General features: G+C 44.4%; 1 protein-coding gene across 2 annotated transcripts; it reads left to right on the plus strand.

Annotated features, from left to right (window-relative positions):
- The first annotated feature begins 965 nt into the window (after positions 1-965).
- On the plus strand, positions 966-7,753 carry LOC123426670 (mitochondrial fission protein ELM1). 2 transcript variants are annotated; one of them, XM_045110538.1, is made up of 11 exons: positions 966-1,361; positions 3,405-3,640; positions 4,308-4,404; positions 4,523-4,672; positions 4,764-4,890; positions 6,275-6,387; positions 6,462-6,525; positions 6,617-6,710; positions 6,792-6,900; positions 7,094-7,234; positions 7,347-7,502. In XM_045110538.1, exons 1-10 carry the CDS (start codon positions 1,176-1,178, stop codon positions 7,190-7,192), a joined length of 1,275 nt encoding a protein of 424 aa, XP_044966473.1. In that variant the 5' UTR covers positions 966-1,175; the 3' UTR covers positions 7,193-7,234; positions 7,347-7,502. The 2 variants fall into 2 exon arrangements, with proteins under 2 accessions (XP_044966473.1, XP_044966472.1); XM_045110537.1 differs by having other exon boundaries at positions 7,094-7,753.
- Positions 7,754-18,420: the final 10,667 nt, after the last annotated feature.

An 18,420-nucleotide genomic window follows, 5' to 3' on the forward strand; every position in this document is an offset into this window, starting at 1 on the left:
TAACACAAATGTGGTGGGCTCGTGGCCAACCAAGTAAATAAGAACAAACCTTTATTTTTCATGACCACTTGTTCCTGAACACAACAAAGGAAATGTCATATCCTTTACAACCTTAAAGACAAACCTGAAACAAAGCCATACTTCACAAGATCCTAGAGAGCAATGAACATGGCTAGAATTACATTGACCTCTTCTTCTCAACCTTGTACCTGAACTATAAAGCCAAAGACCCCTTCCAAGTCTGCTCCAACACCTCATACTGATCCGTTCCGTATCACCTTAATATGATACCACCCAAAAATGTTTGCTTCCCTGCAAAGAAAAGGATGGTTCTCTAAGGGATTGCAAGGATTTCTTAAGGAATTTTTTTGGCTCAAACAAACACACAAACACCTTGTGTGCACAACATAACCGAGGAGATCCACACACACGTGTGCGTATCTGAAGTTGATGGAAGGCGGTGTAGAGAAGGGACGGCAAGGTCGCCGGCAACTGCAAACAACGACCGACTGGCGGTGGCTCTGGTCGAGCGACGAGCGTGAACCCTCCCAGGCGGCGCATAGCGAGGAGCTCGGGCGCACTCGGAAGAGGAAGAGTTGATGCGGAACAGTGTTGCAGGGTGCTGCGATCTACGGCGTGGGTCGGCGAATCAAGCGTCGCGCAAGTCGTGCGCCACCGCCTGTGGCGGCTAGGTCGCGAGGTGACCGCCGCTTGTGGCGGCTAGGTCGCGAGGTGACCGCCGCTTGTGACGGCTAGGTCGCGAGGTGAGGGAGAGAGGAGAAGCCCGTGCCCGTGTCTGCTAATGTTTTTTGTTTTCAACCCGGGATGAAACATTTTCTCACATTAAAAGAAGGACCGCGGGTTGAGTACCTAAAACCTCAGGTTTTTTTTGCAAAACAGCCACGACGGTGAGAAAAAAAATTAACCGCCTTAATATTAGATAAAAATTACTTTTAATTAAGTTCGTCGCCTCGTCCCTTTTCCCCCACCAGGCCACTCCCTCCGTCTCTCGGCAGACGCAAAAAGGGGTGAAAATCCAAACTTCTCCCGCAAGACTGGCTCGCACCAAATCGCATCGCCCCTCACTGATCCCTTCGCGTCCTGCTTCCAAGCCACAGCCCATAGGCCCCACACCCAGCTCCTCCCGCTCTGATTTCACAGCCGGCGAGCTAGCCATGTCGATTCGCCCGCTGTGGCTGCCGGAGCCGCCGCCCGACGTGGATCGGGCGCCGGAGATCTTCGCGGGTGGCGTCGCCGCGGTGCGCCGAGCAGTCGTCATCGGGAACGGCTGCCCAGGCGCCGAGAACCAGTGCCTCGGCCTCGTCCGCGCCCTCGGCCTCGCCGACCGCCTCACGCTCTACGTAAGCGCGCCGCCGCCCCTCCCGTTCCCTCTCGTCCTGCGATGACCGTGTGACAGGATCGTTTTTTGTGCCCTTGCTAATCATGTCATCAGCTTAGCGTCGCATCGCGTTTTGCGATTTAATGATCTACTTAGTAAATTTTACTAGAATAAACCCCGTGGCTTGCAACCACTTTACTTGCAATGGAGAAGATTGGGCAGATGTGTATAATTCAGTACTAGAATTATGTTTTGTTTGAAGTACATGTACCAAGAGCCTATTCGGCTATTCCTAAAGGTGAATTCTCTAGAAAAGGATCTCAAGTAGTGGGTTCTAGAATTATGCGGGCGATCCTATTAAGGAATTCCCTAAAGGTGAATTCTCTAGAAGAAGCTCTAATATTGTATTTGGCTTCTTGGATGCTTATCAGAAGCCACAAAGAATTTCAAATGACGTGGCGTTTTGTTAGCTCTTCTTTTGCACTCAGCTTTGATAAGAGGGGGGTTTGATCATCTTATTTATTTTCTTGCAAAATTATAGTACTATGTTTGAGCAACTCTAGCAGAGTCACCATATTTGCAGCCGAGTCACGCACAAAATCAGATACACCATATTGCGGCCTCCGTATTTTTTTATCGCATCACCTCAATACTCAGTACACCCAATTTGAGGGATTGAACACTTAAATTGACTAAACATTCCATTACAAAGTTCTTACACAAGGGGAGAGAAGTCGAGTAGCGTCATTTTCTTATCATAGGTGTTCAAAAAATTGTTGCTTTTACATACATGTAGCGACTATAGCTTGATATCGAGCCCCATGTCGATGGTGAATGATACTCATGGGGGCACATGCATTGATGCATATGTGACGAGTCTAGGCACGGCGGTGTGATGGTCCGGTGCGGTTCACGCCGGAGCAGTGGAATTGGCAGGGAGAGAAGATGGGCCACACAGGAGGATGAGGAGAGAGGTGAAACTTCCCTCCAGCGTGGGCAGTTGGCGATGGGGCGTGCTCCAAAGCAACGCCCCACAGCCTCCAAATATGGAGAGACTCGCGGGCTCAATTTGAAAGCGGCCTCCATAAACTATGGCGTTCCAGGGCGGGATGGCGACTCTGCTAGAGAGGGCTTTTTGGCCAAAATTGCCAAACAAGCGGTTATTATGGTGATCGGGACGATATGGTGACTCTACTATAGTTGCTCTTATATGGCAACTAGTCATCATTCCTAAACTCAAGCTGCTAGAGAGTAAGAGCGGCATGTGTTGTATATTTTTGGTGCCTCTGTTCAAGGCTTGGTTTTGGAGGTGTAATCATGGTTTAAACATAATATAGCCTTGTCCTCCGTAAGTAATGCAAGAATCTTGCTTCTAGCTTTTAGAGGGGTTTGTTAATTGTTACCACAGCCTCTTCTATTTTATCGTGTCAGTGTTGTAGTCTATTGCTGCAAATCAGGGGTGTAAACATTATTGCCAATTGTCAAGTTGATTCTGAAACGCCTAATCAACTTAATTCTCAGATGGCGATTTTTGGATTTGGTACCGGTTGGTTCTTGGCCTGGCGCTCTGTGTGATTTATGGGGTTTCAGTAGCATGTAGTGCCTTAGTGCTCTCTGTGTCATGTGACATCCATGATTGAATTTTTGGTTGTGTACTGATTGGAATCTGGGAATGGCTCTACCCTGAAATACTCTAGATAGATTGTCATTTATTTCTGGATTGCTGTTACTCATTGGCCTGTGTGAGCTCGGTTAACAACATAAATAAGAAAACCATGGCAGTGACAAGCTAATAAAATGTTTGTCATTTTTGTCTAGTCTGTAGTTACTCAAATGCCTGTGTAGTAGCTCGGTTAACAACATAAGAAGGAACTTAATATAATGCAAATTCTTATTGATATTCACTATCTTTATCTTTCTCAGTATTTTTCTTAGGTCCCATTATCTAGAATTTCATATAATTATGTCAGTGACCCCTTCCATATGCTTTTTGTTTTGCCTTTCTTATGGACCTTGAGTTACTCTCATTATTTTATTTATTTATGAAATATGTTGGGTCATGCAGCGTATTATCAGGCCAACCGGTGGAATCAACAAGTGGCTGCACTTTCTCCCTATCTCCTTGCATAAAATGGTGGACCAAGTACTCAGACATATACTGTCTAACACGACGTTCACAACACTGTTTCAAGGAAAACTGGCACCTTATCATGTCAGTAATGTTCAATCTTTTGGATTGTCTTCTGTACTGGAAGCAGATTCCAAAAGGATAGTGACAATGGTCCGTGATACCTTCGAGAAGTAAGGTTCACATTTCTTATGTTGTTGCTTTGCTGTTTGTGCACTACTGCGCTGTTTTATATTGATCATGGTTCTATGCCGCTTCCGAATATTTTACTCCAATACCTTGTCTGCTTGTCACAATGCATGAATCAGTAAATCTCCATACTCATCCTTCCATTCCCAAGCAAATGCTTAGTTCTTCCAATGACGTTTTTCCCCACAGCATGTTCGTTGATTACTTTATTACCTGGTCTACTTACAAATTTATGACTTCGTTATAAGTTATAATCACCACACTGGCTGCTTATGACTGAGCTTGTGTTGGTATATCAGGAAGATATAGTAGAATCATATAATTCGTTTTCATTTCTCTTCTTGGCCATGGAACCTGTAATAATATGTCATATCAGTATTACTATCACGACATACCACTATGTCAAACATGTCATATCCTTGAATACTTGAACCATACTTCCAGGAAGAACATTTAAAAGAGAAGGTGTTCTTTCATGAATTTGAAATAGGCAACCTATTATTAAAACATACTCCTGATTGGTCAGTTTCATATGAAGAATGTAAGCTAGCCTATACATTCTTTAGCACGTATGTTTGTGCCATAAATATTTAAATGTTCCTAGCATCTATTCTTTCTGCTCTATTTCCTCAAAGTTTGATTCGCTTTCAGGGAAGGCCTGGCGATCGTTGTTGCTTGTGGCCGTGATACCATACAATATGCCAGCTCCGTAAGGTGTTCAGCTCCAGATAATGTCTTTGTCATTCAGGTAGAATACTGAAACCAATATCAGTGGCTTATTGTTACTCAGCTAGGGATATGAACCATTGTGCTGCTTGCCATCCAAATTTGAGCTAAGTTTAATTTTACTGTATTTTCTATGTCAGATACAACACCCCAGGTATCGCCTTGATAGGTTTGATTTGGTGGTGACTCCTCGTCATGATTACTACGCTTTAACTGCAAAGGGACAACAAGAAGTACCGTGGCTTTTCCGGAGATGGATTACTCCACGAGAACCACCCGGTCCGAACGTGGTACGCTGCTTTTTCTTTTCTTTTTGTTGCAAATCTTCATATGTTTTCATCCAGCTGTTCTAGTTCATAACTTTGAACTTTGGAAAGCCAGGTCCTGACAGCTGGAGCACTTCACCAAGCAGATTCTGCTGCACTACGCATTGCTGCTACAAACTGGCATGATGCACTTGCTCCCTTGCCAAAGCCATTGGTAGTAGTAAGCATTGGAGGACCAACAAGTAAACTCCTCCTTCCCTTCCTGTCTACATGCTAGAGAAAACCCGTCGTATCTCTGTTTCATGGCACGCCATCGAACAAGCCACTGCTTTGCCAAAGCGATGTCCTCCATACCATTTAGTGCAGTACACAAATGTGAAGCTCATGTAGCTGGATTTCCTGTTGCAGGCTGCGGCCTCATGCCCCCTATCTCACCCTAGTAGCAATGTCTGTGTAACCCTCATCATTTCTGCACGCCAGTTGGAGTGGTTCATCATATGGTTGGCTGCCCCGCCAGGCACAGACACACTACACATAGTTACAAAACAGACAACTTATTTGCCTGTGGCAAGAGAATAACTTATATCTTGATCTGCTGATTTATCCTGCCCTTTCCTTTTTGTTTGGGTTTGGTACGCATGCTATCGAGTAAGAACAATCTCATGTATTCAGTAGCCGATATTTCATGCACTATGGATTAAAACATCATTTGTGTTGGAATATGCCAGTTGAATAAATTTGATGTCTTTTGCTGTAGTATGCTTTATACTACAATAATAGGTATAAATATTATACATTCTACATCCCAAACGATGGGGTTGTTGGATTACTTCAATAGACAGGGTTGCAAACTTTAATAATGTTTTGTTACTGATTGCAAACGCTCAAGTCTAATATACATCACCTGAAACAAAATATTTTGTATCATGAAGATAAACCTTCTGAACTAAGATGGGAGTATGTGCATTTCCCAAATGCCCTTTATCCCAAATTTAGAGTTTATCAGGAATTCCATTGTTATACTGTGTTTTTCTTCTCCTTACAAAATCATGAAACGAAGCATAACAAATTATTTTTATTTGCATCTGATTCATTGTATCACAAAATTCAATTGTGGACTTTAAGTTAGACTGTATGCTCATAGAAACAGGATATGGTAAATAAATTTCAAGGCTACACCTTCCATTTTTCTCATTCGTGTAAACTCTTGCATTCCACATGTTTTCTCTTTGTCTTACTCTCTCCACACGGCACACACAGGAGTGGCGTCTTGGGATGTGTGCAGTGAAACTTTTAAATATCCGGCTAACGATATCTGTATGATTATTTAGATTTGAGTTGACCACATTAAAATGACAAATGATACTTTTAACTTTTTATTCAAAAATATTTGGAGACCTGGGTGTGTGAGTGGGGGTGAGGGTATTATTACTATTTATCTTGTTCAAATTTGCCAAATTGCTGTTGCTAACAAAATACAAGGCATTTATATGCCTTCACTTGCTTCGTACTTTTAGAATTTTGAGACCACAGTTCGTACTTTTAGAATTTTGAGACCACAGTTTGAGCAGTTTCTGCTTACGCACTGATATATATAGATCTAATGCATGTCATTTCGATTCTCAGGAAACTGTAATTATGGTGTAGACCTTGCCAAGCAGTTGGTAAGCTCACTGCACAATGTTTCAGAGACCTGTGGAAGTGTCAGAATTTCATTTTCCAGGAGAACGCCACAGAAGGTAGGACCATGGATTGCTCATATCTTGTTTCATGCGTTGTGCACAGTTAAATATTGGAACCTTTTTTTTGGCAGGTGGCCGATCTTATATTGAGAGAGTTCAGCACACATCCAAAGTTCTACATTTGGGGTGGTGAAGGTAGATATACTAGATAAGAAAATGACATTTATCAGATGTTTTGATTTTTCTATGCAGAATTTATGTTGATCTGAATTTTCATATGCTGCAGAACCTAATCCACACCTAGGGCATCTTGCATGGGCCGATGCTTTCATCATAACAGCAGACTCGATAAGTATGCTAAGTGAGGCGTGCAGCACTGGGTGAGTTAGTACTGTATACTTGTACTCATTGTTCCTGTTTAGGATAAGTAAGTAGTTAAGCTTGTATTACCTATCTTTCAGGAAGCCGGTCTATGTCGTTGGAACTGAGCATTGCAGGTGGAAATTCTCAGATTTTCACAACACTCTGCATAAACGAGGGGCTGTTCGTCCTTTCACTGGATTGGAAGATGTAAGTTTGTGATCCCTTTTCAGTTCACATCTCTCTAGTTACTCCTCCTCAAGACATGTACTTCTATTACAATCTTACCATGTTGTGAGGAACGATTGTGAGGAACGAGAGTGTTCCTTTTCCCCTTTCTGGCCACACCATTTCTCAAGGGCGAGTTCATGGCATGTCTACATGACCTTTTCCTCCATTGTAGATGTCAGACAGCTGGAGCTACCCTCCTCTGAACGATGCCATTGATGTGGCTGCACGTGTTCGTGAAGTGCTTGCACAACGTGGATGGACAGTGGGTTAATAGCAGTCGAAGCAGAGAAAAAAGAGTGCCATTTTTGCTCCAGTTACGTTCCAAGCCCAGACAATTCAGAGCCTGCATCAGTTAGTATCTTAGTTGCATCTGCATGAGGATTTTTTTGCATATCACCGATGCAAAACTATTTGCTTCTTTGCAGAAGATGGCTATATTTTTTTGGGAACGTACTGCATAAAGTTTTGAGCAATCACACAGAGACAGCAGTGTTTTATTCCTGGCGTATTCATGCATCATTGTACCTAGTGTTATGCTGTAAAGAAGTCGATAGGATTGTGAATGGAACAAGGTGACATCATGCATTGGGTTGTGACTGTGTTAAGCTTATCGGCGGCAAGTCCTACTGGTCTTTTGTGCTACACAGGCATACGACGATACGCATATGCTGCGTTTTGTAATAGTATGTCAAATCTAGATGCCACGTTAGGTTCTACGGAGTAGCATATATTTTGCAGTCCTAGTACTTTGCAAAGCTTGACACTGGTTTTGGTGATGTTTCGGAATCGACCATACGTTCGGCTTTTTCATGCGCTGATGAAGATTTTGTAAGATTTTCTGTGTGGTCTTTGACAGATTGCTGACTTTTGTGTACGGTGAAACCAAGAGAGCTTTCTAGTATTTACTGCTATTTCGGAAGTAATTAAAACATTAGAGTAAAAAATGCTCTTTAGGTTTTAAAAATAAGTGTTTCAACTTTATATTAGCTCTAGTATAAAATTATATGGGTTAATTCCATTTTTTACCCCCTTTTGTCCCTTTTGACAGGGATTACCCCGTATAAGCGAGATTAATTCATCTTACCCCATCTAACTAAGTTTGTGTCAGAGTTTACCTTATTTTTATTTTTTTTACATTATGTCAATCCTTTTTTTTTCCACCGGTTTCCACCCCGCTCGATTGCACACCCGGTTATTTCTCCGGTTCTACTTCACGCACGCCACATCCTTGTCTGCCACTGGCTCCATGTCGCTCCTCTATCTCGCCACCACATCTCCTTCCCGTCTGCCTCCTCCACTGCTTCTCCTCCTTGTCATGTTATACCTAGCATCTTTTCAAGTCTCCTCTATGAATTGGGTATTCTTTGCAGATGTTACCTCAAACAAAACAAATGTCTCTTTGTGTTGCATCTCATTTCAAACATTTGATAGCTTACACCAAGTTGCAAGGGCCTTTGCAAATAGCAGCGCCTAGAGCACAAAAGAAGCAACATGGCACACGAAGCACACGAACGAGCAACAACACACAAGCAACAGACCAAGCAACAACTAGCCTGCACCTACATCAACTGGCATAGCAAGCAGCAACTACCATAAGCTGCGAGTGTGGCGAGGCGGCAGCACTAGAATAGGAGAAGGACGCCAAGCATGTCACACACAAACACGTGCGCATGAGGCTCAACTCAAATTCGATCACAAGCAGGTCACGCGTGCAAATGGCTAAACTATCATGGCCGAGGGGTTGATGGAATTGATCGATTGTCCTAAACGAGGAGCAGCTCGAGATAGATCTGAGTGTATTTTCAACCAGCGCTTGAAGCCGAACCGTAGCGAACCGGATGTGTGGTCGAGGAAGAGAATAAAACTAGCTACGGACAAAGAAAAATGCCTACACATCACGTGGGAATCAATTGACAGAATGTGCAAAATTGTAAAGAGGGGTAAAATCTGGCATATATTTTGGTTAAATGGGGTAAGATGGATGAATTTCGTTTAGATGGGGCAATCCCTGTCGAAAAAGACGAAAGGAGGGGTAAAAAATGGAATTAACTCAAATTAATTCCATTTTTTACCCCCTCTTTTGTCCCTTTTGACACGGATTACCCCGTATAAGTGAAATTAATCCATCTTACCCCATCTAACTAAGTTTGTGCCAGAGTTTACCTTATTTTTACATTTTTTACATTATGTCAATCTTTTATTATTTTTTCCACCCGTTTCCACCCCGCTCGATTGCACACCCGGTTATTTCTCCGGTTCTACTTCACGCACGCCACATCCTTGTCTTCACTGTGGACCTGCGGAGTCAGCGATTGTGCGTTGTCGAGCCTTCGTCGTCCTTATTGTCTCGGCTCCCGTGTTGGTTGGGTTTTCAAGGTCCGAGGACGCAATGATGGTGAGTCGCCTCGCGTCCCGTCCTTTCCCGCCACGCGTACACACCGCTCCCATCCTTTTCCGCCATGCGTACACACCGCTCCCGCCCTTTCCTCGCTATAAAAGCCGAGTCTCGCCTGGTCAAGCCAAAGAAGGAGCCCATGATTGTGGTCAAGCCAAAGAAGGAGCCGGCGACTGTGGTCAAGCAGGAGCACGTGGAGATGGCCACTCACCTCAACGCCAGCCTCGCATGGTCGCGCAACGACTATGTCAGGGAGGAGATGGAGCGTCAGCGCCATGCTTTGGAGAAAATTGCTGAGCAGCACCGCGACCGCGACGAGGACGACATCTTCGTCCTCTCCGATAGCGATGAGGAGGCGACCACACCGACCAAGCCCGTCCGTAGTGGCGATCCAAGGCAGGGCTGTAGCAAGGACGGTGGCGTGGAGGACGAGCCACCGAGCGACGCCGATGGTGGCGACGATGGTGACTACACCGTCTTCTACAACCTCCTCGGCATGAACTAGGCTCGGGGCGGCGACGACGACGTAGTTTTTTAGGTTTTTATGTATGTTTTCTTAATTCGCCTAAATATGAATGAAACTGCCTATATTTCGTCAAAAAATGAGTAAATTTGGTTGAGTTTGGGCGTTTGATTTTTTTAGTTCGGCTAAGTTGCGTTCACGGCTGGGAAACGGCCCCCACACACCGAAAATTTTAACAACGACACCCCGAGGGCGCTATTTTCGCCCAAAAAATGTCGTTGGGGGGCAAACGGCTGGAGATGCTCTTATAGTCGGCCGCTGTTGTACGACACACCTTCTTCCTTTCACAATGGGAATGACGTACATTGACCTCGGCTTTCTTCTACACAACATCGATGGACGCCATCTGAAGTGGCGGAGAAGGTAACCGGCTAGTGGATCCGCTGTGGGTCGGCTCCAATGGCGGCGCTAGCCCATCCTCTCGGCACTACCAGACCTTGATTCGGCGACCAGATCCCACACAACATAGCCGGCCTCAGATTCATTGTTAGCCATGTCGAAGATGACTGAAGCGATGCAGACATGAGCCGGGAAGGGGGAGGGGGCGTGGAGCGGGACGGATTGGAAGTGGAATGGACTGAAGAATGGTTATAGCCTCTTTGATTTAAAGGAATTCTATAGAATTTTTGGAAAATTGAAATCCTTATGATTTTTTTCCTAGATTAGTCTTTTGATTCATAGGATTGGATCCTAAAGAAAGTTTTTCTATAAAATCTTTTATACTACATTTCATAGGAAATCTAACATCCACTCCAACCTCTTTTTTGAGTGACATCTACTTGATAATGATATAAGATTTAGATGACCATGCCACTTCAACACTATACTTTCCATATTCCCGCGTTTTCAAAATCCTATGAATCAAAGAGGCCCTTAAAGTTTGCTTCCGGTGGGGACGAGGATGGAAATTTTATGGAATCAAGGTGGGTTGGTCCGTTGTTGCAAACGCATCCAGACAAACCACATATCCGCTCCACATATGAATCGGATATGAGGGATGCTGAACCGTATAAACGTTTAGGCCTTCTTTGAATTGCACGATTTTCAAAATGACAGAATAGGGAAAATATAGGATTTGAGTGGCATGTACACTTGAATCGTATATGATTAGCATAAAGTGTTTGATACCACTATAGAAACAAATAAATTAGAAAAAGAGGTTGGACCCGATGCTATATTTCCAATGAATATAGTACACTTAGTGAAAGGACGTGGATGTCGCCTAGAGGAGGGTGAATAGGCGCTTGAAAATAATTATGGTTTAGGCTTGAACAAATGCGGAATAAAACTAACGTTTAATTTGTTAAGCAAAAAACCTAAAGCAACTAGGCTCACCTATTTGCACCAACAACTTATGCTAAGCAAGATAAACAACTAAATGATAGCAAAATATATAACAAGAAACAATATGGCTATCACAAAGTAAAGTGCATAAGTGAAGGGTTCGGGTAAAATATAACCGAGGCACGTGGAGACGACGATGTATCCCGAAGTTCACACCCTTGCAGATGCTAATCTCCGTTTGGAGCAGTGTGGAGGCACAATGCTCCCCAAGATGCCAGTAAGGCACCATAATCTCCTAACGCCCTCGCACAATGCAAGATGCCGTGATTACACTAAGGAACCCTGAGGGTGGTCACCGAACCCGTACAAATAAGGTTGGGGCAATCTCCACAACTTAATTGGAGGCTCCCAACAACACCACGAAGCTTCACCAAAATGGCATATGGCTTCGAGTGACCACAAATGCTCGGGGAAATCTCCACAACTTAATTGGAGACCCCGACGCTTGCCCGAAGCTTTACACCATGACGATTGAGCTTCGAGGCACCACCAAGCTTCTAGGATGCCAAATCATCCACGAAGAACAATATCTAGGGGTACCAAGTACCCAAGGGTAATAAGCTTCTCAACTTTTCACTTCCACATTCACCATGGAGAACTCAAATCGATGCAACTAATGCAATGGCAAGAACACACAAAGTGGTCAAGTCCCTCACACTCAAATCCCTCCACAACAACAAAAGCTATGGAGAAATATGAGAGGAATAAAAAGGAGCTCAAAAAGAACTCCAAGATCAAGATCCAAGGGGTTCCCCTCACATAGAGGAGAAAGTGATTGATGGAGATGTGGATCTAGATCCCCTCTCTCTTTTCCCTTAAGAACTAGCAAGAATCATTGGAGGGATTGAGAGTTAGCAAGCGCTAAGAAGGTCAACAATGGGGGAATAACACGAGATCAACGGATGGATAAGATCCAATGAGGAAGAAGACCCCCTTTATATAGTGGGGGGAAAGAATCTGCCCATTACCCCCACTTTTAGCCCGAGCAAAGCGGTACTACCGCTGCCCAGTGCGGTACTACCGCACACACGGTGGTGGTAGAGGGAGGAACTACTCCACAGGCCAACGAGTGATAGAACCGCCGGAGCGGTACTACTGCCCGCCCTTATGGTACTACCGCATGGTAGTATCCAACTGCCACACAAGTAAAAAAACTACTTCTGTGTCTTCCTCCGCTGAGGCTACGACTCTACAAAAGTTCGACGACACGGTAGTACCGGACATAGTTGCGGTACTACCGCTTGTGGGCGGTAGTAAAAAACTACGGCCGCTCTTTACAAAGCGGAAGTACTGCCCAAGCAGTACTACCGTGGTACCGAGCGGTACTACCGCATGTTTAGAGAAAAATAGCTCTGGTACTGAAACTGCCATAACTTTCACACACGAGCTCCAAATCGAGCAAACTCAAGCTTGTTGGATTCAGGACGACAAGAGCAATCTTAAGATCATGCACCAAGGAAAATGCCAATGATATAGGGATGTGAAACCTCTATGAATGACGAACCGGCAAAAACTTCCAACATGGAAAACATCATAGAAGATGCATATGGACTCCGTTTTCGATGAACTCGAGGTTGTCATGAAGATGACCATAAGATCTACAACTCACAAAGAGAAACACCAAACAAGAACCAAGAAAGATGATGCAAGGATGCAAATGGTTTGAGCTCTCAACAAATGATACGATAAAGCTACTCACTCGAGATCCGCCTTTGAAAGTACGACAATCTATCTAGAAGAAAAACCTATCAAGGGAAAACCTATACCTTGCACCTAGTCCTCTTGAGCTAGATGATGATGATCTTGGCTTCCTAAAGATGTACCACCTTTCTTGATTGCTCCCCCATACTCACTATGGGTGAGCCACTCTTCATCACATCTTCACAAGTCCATTGCCACCACAATGGACGGCAAGCTTCAAGCATGATATCTTCGTGATGCTCCACTTGAACTTGCACACTGCAATCTTGATGACGATCACCACTTGATGTCATCCTTTATAGGTTGAATGAGATCTTGAGCAAACCCATGGAAACACAACTAACCCCACATAGAACTCTCACGAAGACCATGGGTTAGTACACAAAAGCGTTGTGGACAATGCTTATTATACCATGGGATCACTTGATCCTTCTCGATAAATATTGTACACTTTGTGTGTTGATCATCTTGATTTACTCTTTGTCTTAGTCTTGATCAACCTTGTATCTTTATGACCATTCTTTGGATAATACCTTGAATACCACCTTGGTCATCATATAAACTCCTTGAAACCAACAGATGGACTTCAAGAAGTGCCTATGGAAAAATCCTTCAAATATAACTTAAGGCAACTATTAGTCCATAGGGATTGTCATCAATTACCAAAACCACATACGGAGAAATATGCTCCAACACTTAGTTCCATAGAAAAAATCCTATAGGATTCAATCCCATGAATCAAACGGCAAACGTAGGAAACAATCGTATGGATTCTAACCCACCAAAAATCCTATGGAATTCCTTTGAATCAATGGAGCCCTTATGAGAAACTAAGAGCAACTCCAACCGAGTGACCCATTTTTTCGTCCATGTACTTTTGGATTGTCGTGAACAAAAAAGGTGGCCCAACGGAGAGATCCAAACCCAAATGATGTCCGCTTCGTGTGTGAGCCGACCCATTTCACGCCTAAATTTGGGTCGGGTTTGTGTCCTCGTGGACACGGAATGGATGCGCCCCGCATCCCATCCGTGTCTGCCATGGGCCCACTAGTCGGCCGCTCAACCATCGCCCGTGTCTTATTAAATGCCAGCACCTACCCCGGGCCCATCTGACAATGGGTGGAAGGTTCGCGTGGCCGTCCTTTTTAATGGAAGCATGCAGCGGGGCCGACCTCAACCACTTCCAAACACCCGTCCACATCTCACCACGTGGTGATTCCTCACCGACGACCAGAAACCCTCGCAAGCACTGGCCACTATGGGGTTCTTCAACAAGAAGGGGAAGGGGAAGGGAAGCTCGACGACGGTGCAAACTCTTCCCGCGGGCTTTCTCTGCTCGCGCCGCTTGCTAGACGAGAGTAGCCACCGGTGTGGGACCAACTGTACATGCCTGTTAGAGCATATTTCTCCATATGTTGTTTTGGTAATTGATGACAATCCCTATGGACTAATGGTTGCCTTAAGTTATATTCAAAGGATTTGTCCATATGCACTTCTTGAAGTCCATCTGTTGGTTTCAAGGAGTTTATATGATGACCAAGGTGGTATTCAAAGTATTATCCAAAGATTAATCATAGACACAAGGTTGATCAAGACTAAGCAGAGAGTAAATCAAGATGATCAACACACAAAGCGTACAAGATGTATCGAGAAGGATCAAGTGATCCCATGGTATGGTAAGCATTGTCCATAACGCTTCTCTGTACTAACACATGTCTTCGTGAGAGTTCTATGTGGGGTTAGGTGTGTTTCCATGGGTTTGCGTCAAGAGGAAGATCTCATTCAACCTATGAAGGTTGACATCAAGTGGTGATCGTCATCAATATTGCGGTGTGCAAGTTCAAGTGGAGCATCACAAAGATATCATCCTTCAAGCTTGCCGTCCATCGTGGTGGCAATGGACTTGTGAAGAATGTGCGGAAGAGTGGCTTGCCCATAGTGAGTATGGGGGAGCAATCAATAAAGATGGTTCATCTTGAGGAATCCAAGATCATCATAACCTAGCTCAAGAGGACTAGGTGCAAGGTATAGGTTTGCCCTTGATAGGTTTTTCTATTGTAGGATAGTTTGTCGTACTATCAAGGGGGGCTCTCAAGTGAGTAGCTTGATCATGTCGTTCGTTGAGAGCTGATACGTCTCAAACGTATCTACAATTTTTGATGGTTTCATGCTGTTATCTTGTCAACTTTGGATGTTTTATATACCTTTTATATCTTTTTTGGGACTAACTTATTAATTCAGTGCCAAGTGCCAGTTCATGTTTTTGTGTGTGTTTTTGACTCTTTTCAGATCTGATTTTGGAACGGAGTCCAAACGGAATAAAATCCCCGAAATAAATTTTTCCAGAACAGAAGAAGATCGGGGGACTTGAGGGCCAAGGCAGGAGAGGCACAGGGGGCCCACAGGCCCTGTAGCCGCCACCAGGGGGGCCGGCGGCTACCAGGCTTGTGGCGTCCCTGGCGCTCCCCTGCCCTAGCTCTTTGGCCTATAAATTCCCTAAAATCCCAGAAAAAATCAGGGCATCCACGAAAACACTTTTCCGTCGCCGCAAGCTTCCGTTTCCGCGAGATCTCATCTGGAGACCCTTCCCGGTGCCCTGCCGGAGGGGACTTTGGAGTTGGAGGGCTTCTACATCAACACCATCGCCTCTCCAATGACTCGTGAGTAGTCCACTTCAGACCTACGGGTCCGTAGTTAGTATCTAGATGGCTTCTTCTCTCTCTTGGATCTTCAATACAAAGTTCTCCATGATCTTCATGGAGATCTATCCGATGTACTCCTTTTTGGCGGTGTGTTTGTCGAGATCCGATGAATTGTGGATTTGTGATCAGATTATCTATGAATTATATTTGAGTCTTTGCTGAATTCTTATATGCATGATTTGATATCCTTGTAAGTCTCTTCGAGTCCTGGGTTTTGTTTGGCCAACTAGATCTATGATTCTTGCAATGGGAGAATTGCTTGGTTTTGGGTTCATACCGTGTGATGACCTTTCCCAGTGACAGAAGGGGCAGCAAGGCACACATCGTGTTGTTGCCATCAAGGGTAACAAGATGGGCTTTTATCATAGATATGAGATTGTCCATCTACATCATGTCATCTTGCTTAAGGCGTTACTCTGTTCTTATGAACTTAATACACTAGATGCATGCTGGATAGCGGTCGACGTGTGGAGTAATAGTAGTAGATGCAGAAAGTATCGGTCTACTTGTTTTGGACATGATGCCTATAGATATAATCATTGCCTTAGATAACGTCATGACTTTGCGCGGTTCTATCAATTGCTCGACAGTAATTCGTTCACCCACCGCCTACTTGCTTTCATGAGAGAAGCCACTAGTGAACACTACGGCCCCCGGGTCTATTCACAACTATCGTCTCCACTTTCACTTTTACTTTGCTTTGTTTACTTTTTTCTTTCAGTTCTCACTTTGCAAACAATCTATAAGGGATTGACAACCCCTTCATAGCGTTGGGTGCAAGCTCTTTGTGTTTGCGCGGGTACTTGTGACTCGACGTGAGCCTCCCACTGGATCGATACCTTAGTTCTCAAACTGAGGGAAATACTTACCGCCGCTGTGCTACATCACCCTTTCCTCTACAAGGGAACACCAACGCAAGGCTCCAAGGCCGCGGGGAAATCCTTTGCATATTTGCCAAGGAAGTCCCTATAGGCGTAGCCCGTGACAGAAGGATTCCTGGCGCCGTTGTGAGGGAAGTCTGTTATCGCAGTAGCAAGAGCTCAAACCATTTGCATCCTTGCATCATATCTTGGTTCTTATTTTTTGTTTCTCCTTGTGAGTTTTAGAGCTTATGGTCATCTTCATGACAAACTCGAGTTCATCGAAAACCGAGGCCATATGCATCTTCTATGATGTTTTCGATGTTGGAAGTTTTTGTCGGTTCTTCATTCATAGAACTCTCGCATCTCTATATCATTGGCATTTTCATAACTACATGTTCTTAAGATTTTATGTCGTTGTTGGATAGCTCTTGTCGTTGTGAATTCAACAAGCTTGAGTTTGCTCGATTCAGAGTTCGTATGTGAAAGTTATGGCAGTTTCAGTATCGAGCGGTAGTACCGCTCCTGGTGCGAGGGGTAGTACTGCTCGTGGAGCGGTAGTTATTTTTACTACTGCTCCCTTGGACGTTTTGGGAGCGGTAGTACCGCTCCTAGCAGCGGTAGTACCGCTCCGGTCAGGCTGTGAGTGGGGGTAACGGTTGGATTCTTTCCCCCACTATTTAAAGGAGGTCTTCTTCCCCATTGGACCTTATCCATCCGTTGAGCTCATGTTCTTCCCCCATTGTTGACCTTCTTAGATCTTTCTAACTCTCAATCCCTCCAATTATTCTTGCTAGTTTTGAGGGAAAAGAGAGAGGAGATCTAGATCCACATCTCCACCAATCACTTTCTCCTCTATGTGAGGGGAACTCCTTGGATCTTGATCTTGGAGTTCTTTGTGAGGTCCTTGTTCTTCCTCTCATATTTCTCCATAGCTTTTGTTTTTGTGGAGGGATTTGAGTCTGAGGGACTTGACCACTTCGTGTGTTCTTGCCATTGCATTAGTTGCATCAGTTTGAGTTCTCCACGGTGATACGTGGAAGTGAGAAGTTGAGAAGCTTATTACCCTTGGGTACTTGGTACCCCTAGAAGATTGGTGGTGCCTTGGAGGTCAATCGTTGTGGTGTAAAGCTCCGGGCAAGCGTCGGGGTCTCCAATCAAGCTGTGGAGATTGCCCCGAGCATTTGTGGTCACTGCTACCTCTTGAGCTTGCGTTGGTTTTTCCCTTGAAGAGGAAAGGGTGATGCAACACAGTAGTAGTAAGTATTTCCCTCAGTTTGAGAACCAAGGTATCAATCCAGTAGGAGAATCAAGCCAAGTGTCCAGAGTAGCTGCGCAAACACAAACGAGCTTACCCAACGCTATAAAGGGGTTGTCAATCCCTTCAAGATTGATTGCAAAGTGAGATGTGGAGGCAGAAAGTGCAACAAAGTAAAAGTGTAGGGCTGAAAATATGATGTGAAGTAGATCCTGGGGCCATAGTGTTCACTGGAGGCTTCTCTCAAGGTAGCAAATATTACGGTGGGTGAAAGAATTACCGTCGAGCAATTGATAGAACCGCGCAAAGTCATGACGATATTTAAGGCAATGATCATACATATAGGCATCACGTCCAAGGCAAGTAGACCGTTACTGTCTGCATCTACTACTATTAGTCCACACACCAACCGCTATCCAGCATGCATCTAGTGTATTGAGTTCGTGACGAACAGAGTAACGCCTTAAGCAAGATGACATGATGTAGAGGGATAAATTCATGCAATAGATATAAACCCCATCTTTTTACCCTTGATGGCAACAACACGATGCGTGCCTCGCTACCCCTTCTGGTACTGGGCGAGGTCACCGCACGGTATGAACCCAAAACCAAGCACTTCTCCCATTGCAAGAATCATAGATCAAGTTGGCCAAACAAAACCCACAACTCGAAGAGAATTACAAGGATATGAAATCATGCATATAAGAGATCAGAAG

Source organism: Hordeum vulgare, chromosome 2H (assembly GCF_904849725.1).
Source record: "Hordeum vulgare subsp. vulgare chromosome 2H, MorexV3_pseudomolecules_assembly, whole genome shotgun sequence".
Taxonomy (NCBI): Eukaryota; Viridiplantae; Streptophyta; class Magnoliopsida; order Poales; family Poaceae; genus Hordeum; species Hordeum vulgare.

Coding starts and splice junctions, on each gene's coding strand:
- LOC123426670 (XM_045110537.1), top strand. CDS start 1,176: ATGTCGATTCGCCCGCTGTGGCTGCCGGAGCCGCCGCCCGACGTGGAT. Junction 4,405..4,522: donor ATAATGTCTTTGTCATTCAG/GTAGAATACTGA, acceptor TTTCTATGTCAG/ATACAACACCCCAGGTATCG. Junction 4,673..4,763: donor AACCACCCGGTCCGAACGTG/GTACGCTGCTTT, acceptor TTGGAAAGCCAG/GTCCTGACAGCTGGAGCACT.